This window comes from Pelobates fuscus, chromosome 4 (assembly GCF_036172605.1).
Source record: "Pelobates fuscus isolate aPelFus1 chromosome 4, aPelFus1.pri, whole genome shotgun sequence".
NCBI lineage: Eukaryota > Metazoa > Chordata > Amphibia > Anura > Pelobatidae > Pelobates > Pelobates fuscus.
Window position 1 is genome coordinate 257,169,324 of NC_086320.1, and position 26,101 is coordinate 257,195,424.

General features: G+C 39.2%; 1 protein-coding gene across 2 annotated transcripts in view; it reads left to right on the plus strand.

Annotated features, from left to right (window-relative positions):
• The window catches only part of ITPRID1 (ITPR interacting domain containing 1), a 189,093-nt gene that overhangs the window by 90,753 nt on the left and 72,239 nt on the right, over positions 1-26,101 (plus strand). For both annotated transcript variants that reach the window (XM_063452060.1, XM_063452061.1), the window contains exons 5-7: positions 5,210-5,290; positions 9,249-9,451; positions 24,319-24,902. In XM_063452060.1, coding sequence (XP_063308130.1) covers positions 5,210-5,290; positions 9,249-9,451; positions 24,319-24,902 — 868 coding nt within the window. The remainder of the gene's footprint in view (positions 1-5,209; positions 5,291-9,248; positions 9,452-24,318; positions 24,903-26,101) is intronic.

Below are 26,101 nucleotides of genomic sequence, written 5' to 3' on the forward strand. Positions count from 1 at the left end.
TTTCAGATCATGTCCAGTCAATTGAATTTGCCACATGTGGCCTCCAATCAAAGCGTAGAAGCATCTCAAAGATGATGGGAAGCATCTAAGCTAATTTTCAAGTGTCATAGAAAAGGGTCTAAATGCTTCTGTCAATGTGATGCTTCTATTTTTTCCTTTTTTTTTAAATAAATTTGCAAAGATTTTTAAAAAGTCAGTTTTTTCCTTTGTCTTTTTATAGGGTATAAAGTGTAGACTTATGTGAAAAAAATAACAATTTAAACAATGATAGCATAAGGAAGCAACAAAAATGTGAAAAAAATAATGGTCTGAATACTTTCTGAATGCTTTCTTTATATTTATTAAATTGAATTTAAAAATTTAAGTTTTTACATACTTATGCTAGCAAATATAGTAGAATATTTGTAGGAATGTGCAAGGCCTGTGACTGGTGTGCAAAGGCTTAATGAGGTTTATTTTGTCAAAAGTCATGACACCTGGTTATAATTAGAGAAAACATGTTCTTAAATTTGTATTTTTAAATAAAGTTTAATAGGCAGTTTTCTCTGATGGCACACCCTAATGTACTGTGAATGTATATGAGAATATGGTTGAATAAAGTCTGATATTATGTAGTTAAACAGTGCATGTGAGTGACTGTCTTGCATGGTGCATGCATTATATATGGATTCAATATGTATTGCGTAGTAGATTGTACAAGTGCAGGAAGAATACTGAGAGACAAATCCAGCTATCAACTGACATGCCATTGTGCGCACATAATGGAGTTCCAAGTCTCTCTCCCCATGGGGTTTATGACTGCATTTGACTGTTATATATATACACTTGCCATCTCTACTAGAAATAGAAAAGTTCCAGTGATTATACACTTTCTGGAAACTAGACATGGAGATTTGTTTCTGGACAATTCAGAATTTGGTTCATTTGGATATATGGCAAACAAGATGTATTCCAAACAGCCCATTGACCTAATACCAAAGCAACTAAACTAGCCACTGGCCAATCCATTATGGTTACTTTGGGATCCCAGCTCCTTTTTGCCCATTGACACCAATAGCAAAAAATGTGGGAGAAAAAAACGAATTTTGCGCATAAAAAAAACTAAGAAAACTCAGAGTGCTCTGACTGAGTTTGCATGGCATGGCAAAAAAGTCTTAAGGGCACACAAGCAAACCAATTGGAGTGCTCTGCCTGAGATTGCATAGCATTGGAAAAGCCTAAAGAGCTTTCCCACGCTATGCAAGCTCATTCAGAGAGCTATGATTGGTTGACTTGTACCAATCAGAAATGTCCTGACTATGCTTGCATAGTGTTGAAAAACTCTTATACTAATTCCCAATTTGCTAAATCATTCTGCACGGAGTCCATGTTAGGTAAAGATGTAGACATTAGGATGTAATCCCACATTTATTTACCAATACCCCGCCTGCTGTCCATGGGAAGGGCTGAGTGGGGCACTATGGCATTTTTTTTATTCATAGAACCCCCACCAGATGGCCACAGGTGGGGGCAGGGGAGTGGACAGTGGTTTATCTACTTTTTATTTTGTCATAATAAACAAATAGAGTGAACTATTTGGTAGACATTCCTTTGTATTCCACCCTCTCTTTTAAGTGGGTGGTTTTTGTGTATATACTAGAATTTTCAGGAGGTCAGATCCATAGATAAAGGTCTTAATGGCCATTTGCTTATGTTGCCTAATTAGGTTACTGCCCATATAAAAGCAAAGCAGTTCTCAAAGAATGGACTTAACCCCAAAAGATAAGCTGTAACCATTTAACCTCAGTGCCACTCTGAACCTAAATTCTAGCATGTGTTAAAAAACAAAACAATCAAAAGGTTCTATCACAAAAAGGGCCCTACTTATGTAGTAATACATGCCTGTGACTTCTGATGTTTACAACATCATATCCTAGATTTTACTTTTACAAATCTATTCTTATGCCTCACAGACTGTAAAAGGTTCACCTGCCTTACACATCAGTGTGACCACCAACTCTTCAATCATTCTCCAAAAATACATTGTTCCCAATTTCAACCTTCTTGCAACCCAGAGTGAAAATAAGCAAATATTAAGATACTATTTTAGAAGCATGTATACTACTACATGCCCAGTGTGGCTCTAACCACATATAGAATATAACATGCCTTAATAGTTGTCGAAGTCAAAGAGGCAGTTACAGATTGGTTGTTTTAAATGATAACAGAATAACATACTGTTTTTCCTGATCCACCTGAGCTAAATCTGACATGAACTTGGCATTGAAACTGGCGTACAGCAACTATAAATAAAAATGGACCAGGAAGTTATTATCTGGAAATTCAATTTCAGTTTTCCATTTGATTTCTCAAGTGCTTTGACTTCTTGCTTCAGTTACGTTTATGTTTTGTTTCCTGATTTTTCTTTTTTTCAGTTAAGTTTAACTGTTTCTGTGTCTGGTGTCTAATCTATAATTGCTTTTTTTACATTTATATATCTTATGTTTTCCTGCCTTCTCGTTCTTCTAGGCCCTTTAATTAGTTGGAATCACATGATAAAATGCAATGCTTCCATGCACACACATACATGCGTTACATGCCTTAACATTAATATTAGTGGCTTTTCAATACCACAGATCAGATCAGCTCATATTAGGTATTTTCCAAATATAATGGCACAGTTCAACTAGTTCCTCTGAATATATTCATGCGGCGTGTCTGTCTAGCTATGTCTGTCACTCACCTTTTATTCAATATACCTAGTTTTGAGTATTCATCACACAGTGAATTGTTGTGTTTTTTTTAAAAAAAAAAAATACTTAGAATTCCTCTAGTTCAACCAAAGTTTTTCCAACTAGGCTAAGTATAACTATGATTGGGGAGTCAAATATGAATCTCCCTAATTTACTGTTTATAGTGTAAACCTATTGGTCCTCTAAAAAATGTCTAATCTAAGTGAGACAAACACTGCTACAGTTTTCTAAAATAAAAACATATGACAAATATAATTGTTAAAAGAATTTGCAAAAAAAATAAACTGAATTGAAATTGACGTCTTGGAATAAATGAATCCGGAAAACATCTTGCAGAGCTAGCATAGTGTTGCAACATATTTTTATAGGTTTGAGGAAAAGAAAAATCTATACTGTTTGTTACATGTTCCTGGTTTTGTGTCAGACATATGTCTAGATAAGTCATTAAGTACACACTGGAACCTTTCTCCCTACACGCAAATTCCTGTTTTATCTTGTTCCAGTGCTAATCTTAAGAAAACTATTACATAATTTAATCTTTGCACAACTCAATTATTAACTAGGGCAGGTTAAAGATTTGCCTAATCAACTTTGTATCCTACAATTGGATTGTGTAGCCAATTTGATCTCTACGGCAACGCAGCACATAAAGGAACACATTATTTCAGAAATAATATATTTTGAAAATCATGGCTGTAGAAACTGTGTTCCCTCAAGGTTAGCATTTGATTTACCATCTGTCATAAAGCAGAATACCTTCTGTCTCATTTACAATATAATTTGCATTTGCTTGCACCTAACACCTTTACTCTCACACCTACAATATGCTACCATATTTTATTTTCTAAAGTAAGATGACGTGGGCTGCAGCAGACACACATTCTAGAGTTTTTTTTTTTATTTTCCCTTAATATAGATGATTTAAGAGTAGTGATGTCGCGAACATAAAATTTTCGGCTTGCGAACCGCGAATGCAAATTTCCGCAAATGTTCGCGAACCGGGCAAACCGAGCGAACCGCCATAGACTTCAATAGGCAGGCGAATTTTAAAACCCACAGGGACTCTTTCTGGCCACAATAGTGATTTAAGGGGGGGGGGAGATCTACTCTCCTTCCACCCCCGGCCCCCACCCCTGGTTGGCGGGTGGGGGCCATAAAGATAATGAGGGGGGGACCTACTGTCCTCCCCCCCAGGCCCCCACCCCTGTGCGGCGGGTGGGGGCCATAATGATAATAAGGGGGGGAACCTACTGTCCTCCCCCCTGGCCCACACCCCTGGGCGGCACTGCTCTGTGTCATTTTACACAGCGTGGGAAAGTTCTTTGGAATTTTCCCACGCTGTGTAAAATGACAAAGAGCACTCTGATTGGCTTAAACCAGCCAATCAGAGTAATCTTAGCCTAATTGCAGGGTGTGGCAAGGCTTTATAAGCCTTCCCCCGCCCTGCAGAGCTCAGTCTGCGCGGAGCTCTCCATGGGTGAAGATGGATTTTTTTTTTTGCGCTCTGGGTTTTTTTTTTTTTAAATTGCGTCAGTTATTATGGTTTTTTTTTTGGCCTTTTTTGGGGTGAAAAAATAAGATTTTAGAAGAAAGAAAACATCGAATGGTAAGTTGTTTCTTTCTATTTTTTTTGACAGGTTCTTAGTTAAAGGTCCCCCCCCTCATTATTTTTAGGGTGAGAGGGGTAGGTAGGGGGATAATTTTGTTTTGGGAGTGGGAGGGGGTGACTAGGGTCCCCCCCATTTGTATTTAGGGCCCCCACCCGTCGCTCAGGGGTGGGGGCCAGGGGGGAGTACATTAGGTCCCCCCCTTATTAGTATTTAGGGCACCCACCCACCGCTCAGGGGTGGGGGCCGGGGGGGGGACAGTAGGTCCCCCCTTATTGGTTTTTTTTAGGGCCCCCACCCACCGCTCAGGGGTGTGGGCAAGGGGGGACAGTAGGTCCCCCCTTATTGTTTTTTTAGGGCCCCCACCCACCGCTCAGGGGTGGGGGCCGGGGGGGACAGTAGGTCCCCCCTTATTGTTTTTTTTAGAGGCCCCACCCACCGCTCAGGGGTGGAGGCAAGTATGTCCCCCCATTGTGATTTATGGCCCCCACCCACCGCGCAGGGGTGGGGGCCGGCGGGAGGACAGTAGGTCCCCCCTCATTATTTTTATGGCCCCCACCCAACGCTCACGGGTGGGAGCGGGGGGGAGGACAGTAGGTCCCCCCATTGTGATTTAGGGCCCCCACCCACCGCGCAGGGGTGGAGGCCGGGCTGGAGGACAGTAGGTCCCCCCCTTATTATTTTTTTGATGACGAATAGGGGCGGATCGAACATCGTATGTGTGTTCGCCAGGAACTATTCGCTGGCGAATAGTTCGGGACATCACTATTTAAGAGTAAGCAAAAGCAAAGTGAAAATGATTGCTCAGGAAAACCTTTGCTAGCTACAGCACTCTGTGGTTTTAATTTGAATATTTTTTTCCTTACATAGCTCACTGCATACATATATGGAAACACCTCCTGTATCAAGATGGGACAACCTCGCAAAACCGGATTTTCGCTATCCAAAAAGGTTAGCCTGTAAAAATTTGACTAAAGTATTTGCACCAACTAAAAATGTTTTTTAATACAATACCTGCGTATTGGTCATAATAAACCACAACCCAAGGAGTTTAGTTACTTTAGCCTAAATGTTGCAACTTGGTTTTCAATTTATCACAATTTGAAGTTTAATAGATAAATCTCCCTTTATCACAAAAACTGTGTTCTCAAATAATAACTATAGTGACTCATTTTGATCAAATATTTTGTTTAGATATGTTTAAAATCTTAATAGTCATTTATTTCTTTATTTTTGCCATTTATATAGCGTCAACAGATTCTGTAGCGCTGTACAATATTATGAGAGGGGGGATTTAACTGTAAATAGGACAATTACAAGAAAACAGGAACGATAGATTGAAGAGGACCCTGCTCAAACGAGCTTACAGTCTATATGATGTGGGGTAAAAACACATTAGGACAGGAAATAGAAAGCAAATAAGGTGGGAGTGAAGCAGAGCTGGATGAAAGAGTAGAGGGCTGCCTTTCAGGAGAGAGCAAGAGACAGGTATGTAAGGTAGAGGTTACGCTTGGAGCCCATAAGCTTTCCTAAAGAGATGGGTTTTAAGGCAAACAATTGAAGACTAGGGGAGAGTCTGATGGCGGTAGGCAGGCTATACAATAGGAAGGGAGCCACCCGCTAGAAGTCCTGCAAGCGTGAGTTGGCCGTACGGTTGCGAGCAGCGGACAGGAGAAGGTCATGGGCAGTACTGAGAGACCGAGAAGGGGCATACCTATTGATCTGTGATGAGATATAGGAGGGGCTAGAATTGTTTTGTGCTTTATAGGTATGGGTTAGCACTTTGAATTGACTCCTATAGGATAAAGAAAGACAATGTAAAGCGTCTTTACATTGTTTTTACAGAGGGGTGAGGTGTGAGAGGACCGACTAGAGAGGAAAATCAGTCTGGCGGCAGGATTCATTACAGACTGCAGCGGGGCAATACGGCTTTTGGAAAGACCAATTAGGAGAGGGTTACAATAATCCATGCTGGAAATTACTTGAGCATGGACAAGCTCCTTAGTAGCATCTTGTGTAAGAAAGGGTAGGATGGAATCTACATGATTTGGCAACATACTGGATCTGAGGCTCAAAGGTGAGGCCAGAATCAAGTATTATGCCAAGACAGCGCACTTGCAAGGATGGACTTATGTGGATACCACTAACTTGAAGCCAGAACTAAAGAGGAGGATCAGTATTAGGAGGAGGAAATACAAGGAGCTCGGTTTTAGAGAGATTGAGTTTCAGAAAGCGGGAGGATATCCAGTCAGAGATGGAAGAAAGGCAAGCAGTGACACGTTGCAGGACAGCAGGGGAGAGGTCAGTGGAGGAGAGATATATCTGGGTGTCATCAGTGTACAGGGGGATGTGGAATTTAAATGAGGTAATAAGTTTGCCAAGAGAGGCAATATAAAGAGAAAATAGAAGGGGGCAAGGGCAGAGCCTTGGGGAACTCGAAATGAGACAGGGTGAAGGGAGGAAGTATCATTAGAAAAGGAGACACTGATGAACGTTGGGAAAGATAATAGTGATTGAAGATTTTGAAGAATTAGAGCATCATCAACAGTGTCAAAGGCAGCAGAGAGGTCGAGAAGAATTAGTATGGAATAGTGGCCTTTGGATTTAGCTGTGATTAGGTTGTTAGTAACTTTGATAAGAGGAGTCTCAGTAGAGTGGAGAGGGCAGAAGCCAGATTGATGAGGGTCAAGGAGAGAGTTGGAATTTATGAAGTGAGACTTATGGGTAAAGACAAGTCTTTCCAGAAGCTTTGAGGAAAAAGGGAGCAGGGATATGGGACAATAGTTAGAGGGGGAGAACAGGTCGAGAGATGTTTTTTTCAGGATAGGTACTACAGTGGCATGTTTAAGGTCAGCAGGGACAATGCCAGAAGAGTGAGAGCAGTTGAAGATGTGTGTTAAGGAAGGCACAAGACAAGGGAAGAGAGATCTGATAAGGTGAGATGGGACAGGATCAAGCGGACAAGTGGTGGGGCGAGAGGAAAGGAGAAGCGCAGCCACCTCTTCTTCAGTAGCCGGGGAGAAAGTCTGAAGGGTAGAAAAGGCATGATCTATGTGCGATTGAGAAAGAGAACGGCAAGGTGGGGAGCAGTCTTTTCATAGCTGTTCAATCTTAAAGTAGCATGCAAAGCTATCAGCTTGTAAGGCTAGTTTGGTGGCTGTCCACAGCAGGACGAAGAAGAGAGATAAAGGTGTCAAAGAGACGCCTGGGACTGCGGGAGCATGAACTAATGAGAGAGGAAAAGTATTACTGTTTAGCGAGGGCAAGGGCTGCGCTGTATGAATATAAATATAAATCTATAATGGTCTGACTGGGTACAAGACTTCCTCCAGAAGCGTTTATCACAACGGGAGCATCTTTGCAGGTAGTGTGTTGATTTGTATGCTATGGTTGGGGGTGTGTCCTCCTCGAGGTGCATGTTTGGAGCGGGGCTGCAGCATTCAAGGCAGAGGTGAGGGTAGTGTTATATGTGGAGATGGCCAGTGAGGAACAGGAGAGGGAAGGGATGGATAGCAGTTGTAAATCAATATCAGCTGACAGCTGCTGGAGGTCAATAGAATTAAGGTTCCTCCTGAGTTGAGGGCGGTTAGGCTGAGGTTGTTGTGTAAGGGGATACTCGAGAGCAAACGATAAGAGGTGGTAATCAGAGAGAGGAAATGGAGTGTTGCAGATATTAGACGCTGTACATGCATAAGAGAAAATGAGGTTGAGAGTATTGCCAGCAACATTGGTGGGAGAATTAGTCCACTGCGATAGCCCAAGGGAGGAAGTAATTGAAAGTAGTTTAGAGGCTGCTGAGCTCAAAGGTGGATTAATTGGAATATTGAAGTCCCGGAGAATTAAGGATGAAATATTAGAAGAGAGGAATTAGGGTAGCCAGGCAGCAAACTGGTCAAGGAAGAGGAGAGGGGAACCAGGGGGCTATAAATAACGTAAAAGAGAGGGAGGGGGGGTGGGTAGAGGTTTGAATGAGCAGTGAGGTGAGAGTAGAAACCGTACACCACCACCTTTACATTCAGAGTGTCTTTGGTTGTGGGTAAGTTGAAGACCACCAAAGGATAAAGATGCAGGGGTAGCAGTGTCAGAGGGGGAGAGCCATGTTTCTGTTAAGGCTAGTAAATCTAGGGAACGAGAGATGATAAGGTAGTGGAAAGCAGTGGATTTTGTAATATTGCAAACAGAGCGTGCATTCCAGAGAGCAGTATTGAAGGAGGATTTAGAGGAAGAGTAACATGAGATGGGTATGAGGTTAGTGTGGTTCCTTGAATGTGGTGGGTTTGCTGAGATGGGACTGGGGTTTGGAGAGATATCGCCAGCTGCTAGGAGCAGAAGGATAGAAAGGAGGTGAAGGTGGAAGAAGGATTTGAAAGTTTTGTAAGTGGGTATGTATATAGAGGATAGAGGAGTTGGTGGAGATAGGCTTGAAAGGTATATGTAGAGTTGATGGGATGAATAGAGAGGGGAGGGGAGTAAATTGGAATTAATGAAGATGGTGTTGCCAGGGACAAGTGAGCAGAAAGATAGGGATATTTTAGTAATGAGAGAAGTTAGTGTGAAAGTGAAAAATAGAAGGGAGAACATTATTTAGAGAAAATGTGTTTTGTTATATAGATATATACACACATATACCTATGAGTGTTTAAACCATGGTTAGAGGATTCAGTTTGTTAACAGAGGGATTTCAGGTGAGGAGAGGTTTAGGGACTTGATTGGTGTGTTTTGAAAACTAGCTGCTCTGCACTATCTATAAGTATGGTAATGACTATAGGGTGGCGTGGTGTAGGGAGGGGAGGGGAGGGTGGGCAGCCTTCCAGATATGATACCTCTGCTTAGGTGTTTTTGCCCAGTCATCAAATATATAACAGTTTATTACATTTGTAAATATAACATGTTATTTTTCTCCACTCAGCATCCAAGATCTTCTCAAATTATGTGAAGCTGACCCAGTCGAGCTACTTATTGATTTGGGGTTTGGGATAGAGGAACCTGATCTCTGCACCAAAATTCCTTCACGCTTTATCATGAACCCTTCTGAAGCCAAGGGAATAAATATTCGGGTCTTCCTTGAAGCACAAAGGAAACGTATGGACATTGAGAATCCTAATTTGTGTGGTAAGTTATTTAAATATAGTACATGTATTAAAAAACAACAGTAATTACTTCACCCATTAGAATTATGTATTACAAGTTCAATATTTGCTCTTCGTGTTGTACCCACACAGCCAGATTAAATAAATTAACCAAATCATTTGGACAGATTGATCTTGTCCACATATCATTTGGACAGAATGGTCTTATCCTCCCATCCTCTCTATATAAGAGATACAGCATCCATATACAGTTTGTTTAGGACTTCAATAAGGACTAGCCAAAGAATAAGCTATTAAAAGGACTTTCCATGAAGTGGTCTGTGTGCTATGTTCCTGTTGTTTAACCTCCAACTGAACTTCTGCAGGAACAGCAATATTTACATTGCAGGGTTGACATGCCTCTAGTGGCTGTGTCCCTGACAGCCACAAGAGGCGCTTCTGCCCCAAGTTAAACTCAGCTATTTAAATCTGCTATTTAAATCAGATTGTCTCACAGAGATCATTTGATTGGTGCAGTATGGTATTTCGCCATTTATGAGCACTAGCCTCCAAATTATTTCCTGCTGGAATCATTGGATTGGCTGAGATAATCTACACTGATGATTTCAGCCAACGAGGTGGAGCAGCAGAATGGAGACCAGCATGGCAAGAGGTAAATAAATCTCACCTTAAAAATAAGTAGTTAATAGCGTTTGCATTCCCATCGATATAGTGTTCCTTTTTTCTTTTGTTCTTTCTCAGGCTAATCAGTTTTTTGTTTTGCATATTGAGAAAATTACTTTCTCATTAATATATAGTTCATTTATTCAGTTAATATGTATTTATATAGTTAATTCAATTCAGCTGTTATGTATATAGTTAATTCAATTCAGCTGTTAATTTGTTGCAACACTTTGCAAGTCCCTTTTCAATTATCCACAATACTTGCTTTCCATGACTAACCTAATAAATATTTCGAGTTACACAATCTCTATTATAAACTAGCATTATTTTTATTTGATTCTTGCTAATACTGTGTTGTGTTGTGTTGCTCAAGTTCTATAACCCTTAGTTCATACAATCTCAATGTCATAAAACAGGAATTTGTGCTTGCAGTAAAAACTATTTCCCTCTCAAAAGATTTTACATGACAGGTTTGTATTACGTTTTAAAGGGTAATATTCAACTGTAGATCAGAAAGCATGCATTGCAATTTGTAAGATTATATTCTTAATAAAATGAATTTCCTTATCAACTGTTCAGTACCAACAGGAAAGAGATTTTATCTTGCACTTCTGTTATGCTTTAATGACTCTGAAAACTATCTAATTAGTTTTTTAATGCCCCATATGCAATCCTTTCTTAGCACATCTTCTGCTGTTATAAAATATGCCTGCTAGTAAATTCTGTGGTTTTAACAACTTGTTTTTTTTAAGGATTATCTGAGGAAACCTTTACAGAGATTGTACTTGGGCAATGTAATCATCAAAACTGCTGTCTAGATGTGTCTTTGGAGTGCAATGCACCTTTACCTACTGATCGAGTTTGGTTGTAATTCAAAATGGCAACTGGTGCTCTTTTATGAAGTCACTGCTATTGCATAGACTCCATTTTAAAATGTTCTTAATTATTCCAGACATTTGAAACCCATTTCATTATTCAAGTGAGTCTGTCTTGTAATTAATGACCGATTTAGCTAGATGACATTTCAGAATAGGAGCACACTGCAAAGACTATTTAAATTAGAATATAATGGAAAATTGTTTCTAACTTAAATAAAATATTAGATGTAGTAATACCTTTAATGGCGTGTGTCACTATTTTGAGGTAATATATTAATTTGTCAAACAATAATTTACACAATAAATTAGTCAACAATGGAGAATAATAGTGGAACATATTTTTTCCTTCTGTAGCAAGCACTTAAACGCTCTACACCCATTTTTCTGTGAAAGATTCTGCAAATCCCAGTTCTTTTGTTTGGGTGTCAGTGTAACTAATCTTTATTAGAAAACTCTCCTTTTTCATGACTAATGCAGCAACTGTATAGTATGAAAAGCTCACTGTAAAGTGAAAAGAGCAGCAAACCTGATATTCAAGCTATTTTACATGTAGGTACAATGGCATTATTGTTACTTCAACTGCATAAATCATGCATATGTATCTGTATAAAAGTCATATATAATGTATATCCTCTGTGCTCTGTCATAAGAATCTACATTCCAAAACACAGGTATTGATTTTTTATCTATTTTTAATTATACTATAGACTGTTACATTATACTATAGAATGTTACACATTATTTTACATGCCATTAAGAGTCATGGCTTCTGTTGTACTATGTGTGTGCTCAGTTATAAACGTGGGTCACCTCTCACCAGTTATAGCTGTAACTAACAATGCTACTGTTTTTACATTTTGCATTTAGTAGTTTAGTTGGTAAAATTACAATTATTTTTTTGGGGGGGCGGAGCTCAGCGGGCAAGCTGAGTGGTCGCATGCCAGACGAGCTCCGGGCCAAACGGGCAAACTCTGTGAAAATTAAAGCGACTACTCTCCACAATGCCAGTTTACTTACCCCGGGGACATAAGGTTACCACCACAGCAACGCACAATCGAGAAAACGACCACACTCAGCGTATACAATGCGGGGATGGGCCCGAGGTTAAGCTGAGACCTGCTCGGACAGCGCATGGGAGGCGGCCGCTCCCTCTGCCGGCAGCGATGCCTCTCACCGAAGGTCCCCCTGACGACACATGTCCTCCCCCCCCTGCCGGTGAGGGATATCCCGGCAACAAAAGCCTGCAACCCTGAACTGAGATGCCAAACTCGACATGCAGACACAATTAAAATGGCGGATGCCTCGTGTTCACGGGGCCAGCAACTCGACTTGGAGTCCAGACTGGACAGACTCTTCATGGAATTCTGGGCCAAGCTGACCAACAGAATGCAGACCACCACGCTGGAACTGCCTACCGCAAAGGTGTCTCAACGCTCACAACCTTCGGCGGCAACACGAAAGAACCTGCCAATGAGGCCCAGAAAAGGCCCAAAGCGGAACCGGACACCCGGGCAAAACACCAAGATCCCCATTACCACGCGGTATTCCAAGAAATGCAGGTCTGGGACCGATCATCGGCCTGACAACGCCGGCCACTTCTCCACCCACACGGCACATTGAGTCAACCCGGGACTTACCCGTACAGAGCAACCCAAATGGAGACAAGGTGCTAGAGAGTGCTGGCGGACCATCACGACCTGAGACCGGAGGCATATGGGACCCAGGATGCCGTGCTGGACTATGCATTCCTCCTGCAAGGGGTAGGGTGACTATACACTATAAACTCTCAGACGGGCACCAGCCTCTAATGTATGCCCCATGTACCCGTAAGAGACTTGTGGATCCTCTGTGGCACGTATACTACACCACACTCCTCGTCTTATCCATCGCTCTACTTTATCTGTGCATGTTAGTTAATTACTCTATCACCAACTGAGGCAACTGCTATCTGTTTTGTATCTGATGGCTAGATAACCCAGAATAGCCTGCAACACTAGCTTAAAGTACTATTTACAATTGTGACCTAGGGCAGTTTACCTAGCTTGGTAAGATCACCTATTGAAAATGGTGATAATCAATCATATGCATCTCATGGAGCAAAGTGTTTCTTTAACTTGTGAGCCGCTTACTGTCTACCCATGTGTTACCAAATGTCTGACTATAATAATTTAGCATGTTACCAACCGGATCTTATGATCCATAGCTTGTATTTTCAAACTAAAGTTTAACAACAAAAATGTAAAAAAATGAGGCACCGCAATTCTGGAAATGTAACTTAATCTTGCTGATTGATGTATCAACCCTATACTGTAAATCACTCGTACATTTCCCCCAATTTCTCTTATGTACCCTTTCTTATATGCCTTTAATAAAAAAAATTGACAAAAAAAAATACAATTATTTATGTAGAGCCAGCATAGTCCATAGCACTATATAGCAGATAAACAAGACAAACAATTAATTATGTTTGTCATATTAGTGAAGTGAGCCCTGTCCAAACATGCTTAACCTCTTAAGGACACATGATGGAAATTTTCTGTCCTGCTGGCCTTTTATTTTTGAGGCTGTGTAATTAATAGGGAAAACGAGATGTAGATGGTAAATGGTTACAAATTTTCTTTGATCACTTTTAGATGATCTAGGTCCTACACTGCCACAATAATGGAGTTACACTTGATATAGAAAATATCCAATGACATTTGTTGGCTTTGTTTTTTTATAATTTTACTCACAGCAAATTAATTACTAATATTTTTTTTTTCTAATTCAAACTGTTTTGTGCTGAGGCATAACAAGAAATGTGTATTTCCCCCTCCCCTCCCCCATTCTCTTTATCTGTCTCACCCCCAATCTTCTCCATGTGTCTTATTCTCCCAAGCCCCTCCATGTGTCTCATACCCCCTCCAGCCCCTCCAAGTATAAATTTTACCCACTCTAGCCACTCCATGTGTCTCATTCTCTCCTCCAGCTCATCCATGTATCTCATCCCTCAGCTCCTCTATATATCCAAATTCCCCCTTAGTTCCTTTCCTGAGTCAATTCCCCCAGTCCCTCCATGTGCCCAAACCCCCCCAGTGCCTACCATGTGTAGATTCCCCCAAGTCCCTTATGTGTACGTGCTACACAGAGCCCTTTAAATCCGTTGATAAAACTCGTTGGCTGAGCAACAATTCTTCTGGGCTCCAGTCTGCTCAGACCCTGGCAAGGTCTCCTAGTCTCTCCTCAGCTATATGTGACTGGTGATGGCTTTGCCAGCTGCCCAGCACCTATCTCTGTATAATAAGCTGGTAATCAAGGCTCCCTTCAGAATTACGCTAAGTATAATTCTGAAAATGGACAGTAGATGATGGCAACAAACCAACATCTACAGTATTAAATGGTAAACCCCTTTTCCCTTACCTTAGGGTTAGGGTTGAAGTTAGTGATGTGGTTATGGTTAGGGTTAGATGTAGACTTAAGGCTAGGATTAGAGTTAGTGTTAGGGTAGGGTTATGGTCATAGTTCGGTTAGCTGTAGTGTTATAGTTAGTGAAGGGTTTTGGTAAGTTAAGGGTTAATTATGGGTATGGGTTAATGCTGTTTTAGGGTTAGGGATTGTGAAGGGTTAAAGTTAAATGTAAGATTGGGGTAGGCATATGGTTAAAATTAGTGTAAGCATTAGGAAAGGAGTATGATTGGTACAGCATTAGTGTGCGGGTTGGTATATGGTTAGAGTTAACTATCAAAAATGTATTTAGGTCCTAGACATATTAGGCATTTAACAATCAGGACTGACATATGAATTTATTTTAACCCCTTAAGGACACATGACATGATTACCTTTTATTCCAGAAGTTTGGTCCTTAAGGGGTTAAACTCTTTTTAATTAGTTGCACTGGATGTGCAGCAATTATAAGCAAAAATTAGAAATTTGTTTATCCAATTTTTAAAAAAAAACATTTTACTTGCATGTAATGTTGTGTTAGTATGTACATTTATAAATAAGATGGCGCAAAAATATAAAGAAATTGTGTAATAAATAATACAAAATGCAGCAACCAATACAAAATATTGGTAATATGATTTAAAAGAAATACGTTAACACATAAAGTAATGGTGCACAATATTAAAAACCACCCTCTGTGGATATATCTTATAATAAAAAACCTCTTAATGATGTTGTAAAACATACAACCAACAGTGTGACATGTGCATATACTTGCAATCTTGCACTATCATAACTCTGGTATCTAAATAAGAGACAAAAAAGCAGAAGGAACTATGAGTGCAATAAAGTCATAAAATATAGAATAAGAGAAAAATCTGTAAGTATTTAACTCACGACTTGAGAGGGGTTAGAGCCCCACTCATAGCTATATCACCCAGGGATGATCAGCCTATAGAGTGCGTGGGATCCAATGGATGCACTGACGACCAGGATAGCAGGTAAGTAAAATTCTTTATTCCAAAACTATGCAGAAAATAGTACAATCCACAGTCCGCTCACCAGCTTTGGGGAACGGTAAAGTCCTGTGTGAGGTGTATAAGCCATCACTTGATTTTCAACCATGGTCGTTCTCGCCGATGCAGACCGTTATAGAACACTTTCGCGTTCCTAGCCTGTGATGCGTTTCGCCACCCCTCCCCGGGGTTTTCTCAAACATGCGGTGTATCCTCCCACTCTCGTTCGTCTTTTATATGTGAAGATATTCGCTATGATCCAATCAGCTGTTCTTTGTAGAATTAATATGTTCGAACAAATGTAATGTCCTGTAAAGTTCTTTATACTTAAAGACATTTAGAACCCAAATACTTAAAAACATATCATCTAAAGTAACTTGAAAAGAACAAAATAAGCAATAATTGAGACCTAAAAAGCAAAATAATCTGAAAAGGGAACAAATTCATGATTTAGTGATAAATTATCCTTGGGAATTACTCTCATGGATTATGACATGTAAAAAGCATGTCTTAAGAGTTCAAAATCATGTCTGAAGAGTTATAAATAAAATATAAAATATAAAGCTAAAAATTGTTGTCATGGGAGAGGAAAGGAGTTGTATATAATACCCAATAAAATATATAAAAAAATATTAATAAACAGTGATAAAAATATATAAAAATATAGTTATAAAAAGTTACATAATTCTAAATCCTTGTAAAGACTGGGCGGAGTCAACATCTCCAGTTGGAAGATCAATTTAATTTCCTCCTGTCCGATATTGAGGATAAAATCACCCACCCTGATTATGCATTTTTTAAGTGTTCTGAGACACTATCACTCTCTACCCCTTTTTTAATGTTATAGATGTGTTCTAATTCTTTTGTCGAGGAGACGTGTCGTCCTCCCCACATATTGTAGCTTACAAAGACATCTAAGCAGGCAAATCACATTATTACTCTGACACGTGATATGCTCCTTAATGGAAAACTCTTTCTGTGTCTTCTCTGATTTAAACACATCTTTTATCTAAAAAAGCCAATGAGATGTCCCAAGAAATCCCCTGTTGGTTCTTTTGTTTTTTCTTTCAAGTAGCTGTGAACCAAAGTGTTCCTCAAATTTGGACCAACCTCGATATTTAATTTTAGGTCTAGATGGTAATAATTCACCTAGATCTCTATCTGTTTTCAATATTGGCCAACATGTGTTAAAGTTTTTTTTAATACATTTATGTTGATTATTAAAACCAAATCCTAAAAACTCATTAAAATTCTCCTAATCTTTCTTATTTATTATGTCTCTTTGAATTAATTCAGATTGTTTGCTTGCCTTAACATCATTAAGGGCTTTCTCTAAAATGTCCTTTGGATACTGTTTTTCCTTAAATTTGTTTAAAAGATCCTATGCTTGCTGCTGAAATATTCCCTCCCCTGTACAATTGCGTTTTAACCTCAGCAATTGGCCTTTCGGTATGTTGTTTAGCCATGGGGAATAATGTCCACTATATGAAACATACCCATTTACATCCACTTTTTTCACGAAGGTTTGTGTTTTAAGGACTCCTTTATCAACATAAATAAGGTCTAAAAATCAATTGATACAGCACTAATATTGCTAGAGAGATTTGCATAACTGGGTGCATAAGTACTGCCAATCGCCGTTCCTCTTTAAAAAAAGATGGGCAGTACTTATGCATCAAGTCTCTTTATGGCCTATTTGGAAAATACATTAATCTATGGGAAACATAACTGGAGTGCACAGGTACTTACCTCTCGTCGTTACATAGATGATATGATTTTATTTTGGGAATGGTCCGAGGATGATTTTAGAGAGCTTTTAATTTTTCTTAATAATATATGGGGGTGTGCCCAGGTACTTACCTCCCGTTGTTACATAGATAATATGATTTTTATTTGGGAAAGGTCCACGGATTTTTTTTAGAGAGTTTTAAATTTTTCTTAACAATAATATATGTGGAATTCAGCTCACTAGCAATATTAGTGCTTCATCAAATTGATTTTTTAGACCTTATTTAAAGGACCACTCTAGGCACCCAGACCACTTCAGCTTAATGAGGTGGTCTGGGTGCCAGGTCCCTCTAGGATTAACCCTTTTTTTTATAAACATAGCAGTTTCAGAGAAACTATGTTTATACTGAGGGTTAATCCAGCCTCCAAAACCTCTAGTGGCTGTCTCATTGACAGCCGCTAGAGGTGCTTGCGTGCTTCTCACTGTGAAAATCACAGTGAGAGCACGCAAGCGTCCATAGGAAAGCATTGTAAATGCTTTCCTATGCGACCGGCTGAATGCGAGCGCGGCTCCTGCCGCGCATGCGCATTCAGCCGATGACGTCGCAAGGAAGAAGGAGAGGAGGAGGAAAGCTCCCCGCCCGGCGCTGGAGAAAGAGGTAAGAGCCTGGCGGCGCTGGAGAAAGAGGTAAGAGCCCGGCGGGAGTGGGTCCCTAAGGGGGGGGGCACCCTCAGGGCACTCTAGTGCCAGGAAAATGAGTATGTTTTCCTGGCACTAGAGTGGTCCTTTAAGTTGATAAAGAAGTCCTTAAAACACAAACCTCTTTTAAAAAAGTGGATGTAAATGGGTATGTTACATATAATAGTGGATATTATTCCCCATGGCTAAATAACAAACCAAAAGGCCATTTACTGAGATTAAAATGCAATTGTACAGAGGAGGGAATATTTCAGCAGCAAGCACATGATCTTTTAAACAAATTTAAGTAAAAACAGTATCCAAAGGACATTTTAGAGAGAGCCCTTCATGATGTAAAGGCAATAAAACAATCACAATTAATTCAAAGAGACGTAACAAATAAGAAAGATCAGGAGAATTTATCATATATCATTTGATTTTAATAATCAACATAAGTTTATTTAAAAATAAAACATTAACAAGTTCTGGCCAATACTGAAAACCGATAGAAACCTAGGTGAATTATTACCTTCTAGACCTAATATTACATTTCAAGGAACACTTTGGTTCACAGCTACCTGAAAGAAGAAAAAAAAGAACCAACAAGGAATTTTGCCTTTTTTAGATGTAAGATGTGTTTCGCATGTAAGAGTATACAGCATGCGCATAGGAATGTAGAACTTGAGTTTAAATCTGAGAAGACACAGAAAGAGTTTTCCATTAAGGAACATATCACGTGTCAGAGTAATAATGTGATGTACCTGCTTAGATATCTTTGTAAGCTACAATATGTAAGGAGGACGACACGTTCCCTCCACATAAGAGTTAGAGAACGCATCTATAACATTAAAAAGGAGTAGAGAGTCATAGTGTCTCAGAGCACTTCTAAAAAAGAAGTAGAGAGTCATAGTGTCTCAGAGCACTTCTAAAATAATGCATAATCAGGACCCAAGTAGGTTAGAATTTTTCGGAATTAAACGAGTGTCTAGGGACTGGAGAGGGGGTGATTTTATACGCAAGATCGGACAGGAGGAAATGATATGGATCTTCCAATTGGAGACGTCGGCTCTGTCCGGTCTTAACAAGGGTTTTGAATCATGTAATTTTTTTTTTAAACTATTTTTATATATCTTTTTATTACTGTTTATTAATGTTAATTAGTGTTTTTATATATTTTATTGGGTATTATATACACCTCCTTTCCTCTCCCATGACAACCGTTTTTAGCTTTACATTTTATATTTTATTTATTATTTTGATTATATATTTAGAGTCTTAGGTTCAATATTGCCTGATGCATCTACCTTTTAAATTTCACATTATTATATTGATTGTTTTTCGTTTTTTATTTTTAGTGATGTTTTGATTTAGACAATCTACCCCTTTTTTGGATTTAGTTTTTTCCATTTTGTATTTTAATTTTGGAATATTCTGGGTTATCCCATGATGTATAACATTGCTATTTGTATTTGGACTCTTAAGACTTGACTTTTACATGTCATAATCGATGAGAGTAATTACCAAGCATAATTTATCACTAAAGCATGAATTTCTTCCCTTTTCAGAATATTTAGCTTTTTAGGTCTCCTTAATTATTACTTATTTTGTTACCTTTAGGCTATTTGCTGTAAACACTGTCTTTTCAGAGAAAATGCAGTGTTTACATTACAGCCTAGTGATAACTTCACTGGCCACTCCTCAGATAGCTGTTAGAGATCCTTGCTGGGTCATGGCTGCCTAAAATGTATCCAAACATTCAGTATCTTCTCCCTATGCATGCAGACACCGAACTTTCCTCATAGAGATTCATTGATTCAATTAAGCTATATGAGGAGATGCTGATTGACCAGGGCTGTGTTTGAATCATGTTGGCTCTTTGTCAGTCTCAGCCAATCCTATGGGGAAGAATTGTGATTGGATCAGGCTACCACTTCTGATGTCAGCAGACTGTTTGTTTTTCGGAGTCTAACAGCATGCAGAGTTACAGCTTCAGGCTTTAATACAGTAATATTTGTACTATATGTATGGAGGCATGAGGGGCCCAGGGGGGCTAGATGGTGGTTTTAACATTATAGTGTCAGGAATAAATGTTTGTGTTCCTGACCCTATAGTGATCCCTTAAGTATAATGATCTTTACAGGACATTACATCTGTTCGAACATACTAATTCTACAAGGAACCGCCGATTGGATCATGGCGAATAACTTCACATGTAAAAGACGAACGAGAGTGGGAGGATACATTGCACGTTTGTGAAAGCCCCAAGGGAGGGCCAATATAAGTCATGGACTAGGAACACGGAAGTGTTCTTTAACAGTCTGCATCGGCGAGACCGGTCATGGTTGGGAATCAAGTGACGGCTTATACACCTCACACAGGACTTTACTGATCCCCAAGGCTGGTGAGCGGCAGGGCCGGACTGGGAAAAAAAAATCGGCCTTGGCATTTTTCAATTACAGCAGCCCCTTGAGAAGGGGGTGGGCCCAGAGAGGGTGTGTTTTGTCATCACTAATGACAAGCACGCCCCTTCTCAAAGTGAGCATGTTGGTTCAATGCGCAGAGCCCCGCTGAAGAGCTCTAGCATGGGAAAAAGGCCCTGTATTTGTTCTGCACAGCGCAAGCAAATGTAATAACATACTTGCACTGTGTTTGCTTTTAACTTGTCTCTGGTGTCTCCATAAGTGGGATACCAGAGGACAAAAGGGCCAGAAAAGCGTATGGTGCATGTGTTTGGAGCCTGCTTGAGAGATTGCGTGTGTGCAGAGTGAACTGATTGTGGTGTAGTATTGTGTAAATAGGTCGATTTCATTCGTGTTTGTGGTGTAATATGTGTGACTAGTGGCTGTAAAGAGTGTGTGTATATGGGATGTAGCGAGTGTGTGCATACGGGCTGTAGTGTGTGGGTGTATATAGGTGACGTAGTGAGTGTAAGGGTTGTAGAGAGTGTGTGTTTAGAGAATGCTGTGTGTGTTTGCTTACAAGGAATGTGTGTGTGTGTGTGTGTGTGTGTGTGTGTGTAGAGGATTCAGAATGTATACAGGGTAAGGGATCTAGCGTGTATCTGGAGCATAATGTGTGTAGTGGTGCAGTGTGAGGGGTGCTGTAGTGTGTGTGTATGTATGTATGTATATATGTCCAGATACACGCTAGATCCCTTACCCTATATACACTCAAAATCCTCTACACACACACACATATATACATACACACTACAGCACCCCTCACACTGCACCAATACACACATTATATATTTTTATATATATATATATATATATATATATATATATATATATATGGAACACTCTGCTATAGTATGCAGAAACCAGGAGCTAACCTATGATACTGGCTGAGTATGGTAAATGGTAAGGGATTGCAAATATAAAAAAGTGGACTATGCCTTTAAGGTATGAGAAATATGTGCTGTGCCTTTAAATCTCACATAATGTGCGTGGTAGGTCTGCTGGTAAAAGAGAAAATAAAACAAAAAGAGGGTCCAATAAATCGCAAAAAGAATGGAGAAAGAGAGATGAGAAAATGGGAGGAAGAAGGATAAATAGAAGGAGAAAGTAAAATGAAATAGAGTATAGAAAATAAAAATAAGTAATGAAAATAAATAGATGAATAGTGGATAACGCAGCCGATGATATGTGCAGTGCAGATAACTCTATCCCTAATGGGGTATAGGGTAGTTGGTATCTGCTCCAAATATTATACTTTGTATATATCAAAGATCTGGTTCAAATTATGATAGCAATACAGTATGTGGAACTGGATGCTAAGGTGGTTGTCTATTTAAAAAGTATCACTCGATATAGAAAGCAATGGTACAAACTGGATGTAAATAACATAAACCAGTTTGTTGGTAAAATTATAAAAATATATAAAAATATGTAATAATATAATGCAGGAACAGTTCATACAGTGGTTACCAGTCTAATGAGTTTCAGAAAAGTGCAGGAACCCTTGGATTTGGCTGGGATTGATGTGGATTGACTTGGGCCGTTGAGCTTCAAAAAATCCTGCTGCCGGTGAGGACGGCGGGCTTTTCGGTGTGCGTCCCGATAAGGATCTCACTCCAGGGGACGTGCTCTGTAAACGGCTCCACTCGGCAAATACACAAAAGGTCCTGTGCGAATACTGTTCTCTGCTGGTAAGCGCTCTGCGCACTGGAACTCAGTCCTGATAGATTGCTGTGCTTGTCTAACGCGTTTCATAGGAGGGTGCCCTACTTCTTCAGTAGGGCTAGAGTTCACTCTCACGAAATCTGAGTATTGCTGTAGTAACCGCGGCAACGCTCAGACATCGCGAGAGGAACCCGGCGGAGCTGCTGGCTAGAGCTCCCTGGGTCCTCTTCGGCCTCCCTCCCCAGCCGGCGGCCGCATATCAGTGCCTCTGGGCCGGTGAGGGAGATCTTTGATCTCCCCACCGGCCCATGGAGGAACACAGCAGGGCCGGCGCTCGGATAGCTGGCTGGCTCTGCATGGGCCGACAGGGGAGATCCTGTCATTTGCCCGGTATGCCCGATGGCCAGTCCGGGCCTGGTGAGCGGACTGTGGATTGTACCATTTTCAGCATTTGTTTTTACTTACTTTTGGAATAAAGAATTTTACTTACCTGCTATCCTGGTCACCAGTGCATCCATTGGATCCCATGCACTCTAGGGGCTGATCTTCCCTGGGTGATATAGCTATGAGTGGGGCTCTAACCACTCTCAACTTGTGAGTTAAATACTTACAGATTTTTCTTTTAGTCAATGACTTTATTGCACTTGGAGTTCCTTTTGCTTTTTTGTCTCCTATTTAGATACCAGAGTTGTGATAGTTCAAGATTGCAAGTATATGCACATGTCACACTATTGGTTGTATATTTCACAACATCATTAATTATTGCCTGCAAATACACCTAGAATACACCTAGGTTTGTGAGTTGTGAATATCACTTTCAGAGGTTTTTTATTTTAAGATATATCCACAGAGGGTGGTTTTTAATATTGCGCACCATTACTTTTATGTGTTAATGTTGTGTTAGGTATGCATTTAGGATATTAAATGAAAGACTTTCTGTATTTAAAAAATGATATATAATATGTATAGGGGCACTTGAAGAAAACCCTTAAATTATGGTGAAACAAGCCTGTAGCTTAAATTTAAGGTTTTGCTTTGGTTCAGAATGTGGACAACTGCCCCCTGTCCTTAAGGGGTTAAAAATCAAAAGCTTTAAATATAAACCTTTTTGCAGACAGTCCTTCTATGAGAAAGAAATAGAAAATAATTTTTTACCTTTCCCCTACCTAATTGTCTGTTTCTCCAACAAGACTCTTCCAAAATATTCACAATATGAGACAAACAGTAAAAAGGCACGCATACTCTAATAAAATTAAAGAAAGAAATAAGTAGATGTAAATATTTCACTCACGAAATTACAGATGTTACAAGATCATTTACAAGATACTATATTGTTTATGTCTATAGTATATTATAATAGAAAAAAAAAAGAAAAAATGTAACAAATTATAATACATCGCTGCCACTTCACCAAATCATCCACCAGCATAGCCTTGGAAATCTTTAACCTGGCCCTCCAAATATAATGCTGTTTTACACAATACAGATACAACAGAATGCATAAACATTAAACAAAATAAAGTAGAACCATCCACAATACAGTGTGATTCTTGGAAAATGGTTTGAAATACATGGCAGAACACTAAGAGAGTTGCATGCCCACTGAGACGCTTATTGGATGCACTCCTTTCACAGTAGCATAAATGTAGAGTAATAATTTTCCAGGCATAAAACTTTAAAAGTAACAATGACATTGGATATGCAAAACCAACCCTATTTATCAGTGGGAAACTTAGAATCCACCATACTTTACCGACAGTAAGATTGCTTATACATTATCAGTTAGTTAATTTAGAGGAAGTTTAAAAGCAGCTAGTAAAATAGTAACACAGCTGGAATATTGGGAGCTGTTAGTGACTGGTTTTTGACTAGTGGCAGTGGTAACTCCCTACTTGTGAAATTGTCAGATAGTAAACAGTCACTACTTGCTAATAAAGTGACACTTGATTTATAAGCAGCGGCTAGCTAATATAAAGTAGTATCAGGGATGGAGATACATCGGTCCTAAACTTGCCTAGTTCAGGACAAGAATTTCTGGAATAAATGTATCCAATGTTTTCATACAAAGTTGTCCAATGTCCAATAAAAGACAGTCCAATAAATGTCTTTGAGAAGAGTTCACCACCATTGCTCTACCTAGTCAATATTGTTCCCTGTTGCTTTCCATGTTTTCTCTGTGCAAGATTTTAAACTCACTCAAAAAGTTTTCTTTGTCAGCATAACGGTTTAAATATGCACTCTCGTAAATGCTTATCTACCCTTAACTTTTATAATCGTTAACGTCAGACTGTAATGTGTGTGTTTATGTATGATGGCTTAATTTCTCCTTTTTCACAAAGAATGTAATTTAATAATTTTTGTTTCAATCTTTTTAATAGGCCGATTCCGTCAGCTAGAAGTCCTTGAGCAGGTCACAAATGCATTTTCCTCTTTGCTGAATGATGTTCACACTCTCCAGAATGGACATGGGGTTAAAGATAAAGGAAAATCAACATTGACTCAGGAAAAACGTAAACGAATACGTCAACTTCTCTGGAAGTTTTCCAAACAAAAGCTAGCTGACAAACAGGAACAGGTTATAAACCAATGCCCCAATACAATGGAACCTTCTGAAAAGCAAGATGATCTAGGAGCAGCATTAAAAGACATGAGTAAAACAAAAGGTTTTAGGAAAACAAAAAGACGTGTTCATGAACGTGGCAATTTAGATATTGCAAACATAAAACAAATGCCATCAAGCTACAATATAGATTCAATACATGTTCATCAGAAAGAAGATAATCCCCTGAGTACAAAGCGAGATACTTCTAAACGTAATCCTGTGAAACAACATAGCCTACCTGCTGAACTTCCAAGCAAAAGCAGGACATACCGGGATCCAAAAATACTATCAAGAACATGCGGAAGGACACCTGGCCAGCAAGTGAGGCATTTGAGTAAAACCTCTTTTGATATAGAAGAGGTAAGATTTAACTACATAAACTACACAAGCATTTCTCTACTTAAAAAGAAAGAATTGTCCGACATTACTTTATGCCAAGGGATATGTATTATTGTTCATTTACTTCCTTGAATTTATTTTATATATTCTTTATTTTGCAATAGTTTGCTGTTGACACATATTACTACATGTACTATAAATATTAATAGAATTCCAACCAATTAATATAAACAACAAATAAGGAAACTACACAAAAATATGTTGAGTAACTGGCAGTTCAAGTGCATTGCTATGTTTTGTTGAAACAGTATGCATCGTTTAACAGAAAGCTGCCTGGAGATGCACAGCATAAAGAAATACATACAATAATAACATAAAAGAATAAGGAACAGTTTCCTTAACTGTATGATATATTACACAGCGAAAAAAACAGAGATAGATACTATACAGTATGCTTGAATTAAAATAGGAGACATTCCAAAGAAAGATAGGCAGTTTTATCACATGCTCAATCATTTTCTGTTGAAGATAAGCTTGAAAAATACAAAACTAACAGTAAGCATTTATTACACCTGATAAAACACCCCAACATATGAAAACACCTGTCTGTCACACAAAAAAAAAACATCCATGCAAATTCCATGTCTGCTGCCGCAAAAAATATCTACCTCCTCTCACTATAGGCTTAATGAGTTATGTGTGGGAAAAAAACAAAGTAATACATCATTGGTTGTTTTTCTATTCTATTGCCATGCTAAAATGCCTTTAAAAATATGAAAAATATTTTTCACATACAATTTATATTTTGAATGGAAGAGTTTAACAAGATATACCCCATGGGAGTTGGTCTAAAATGTATTTTGTGTCCAGGGTATTCGGTCTACCTAAGGGAAGGATTTGATTAGTGGTTCTATCTTCCTCTCACCAATATCATAACAGAGTGGTCACCCAGCTCTTCTCCCATCTCCTGTACAGTAAGATGTGGGCTTTATATTAATAGGGGAGGATTTGCTAACATTCTTCCCTACTCCTTGTGTGATAATATGAGTGATGACAAGTAATTATGAAGGGTATTACAGATGACCACTATGCTTAAATGAGGACCCTTCAAGTAGTTCTACCCTTCCAGTCATGCATGCACAGTATAGTATCAGATATAGGGGAGTTAATAGTGGGAGCCTGACGACGCTGTGGAGTGATGACGTAAGTGCGTGTACGTG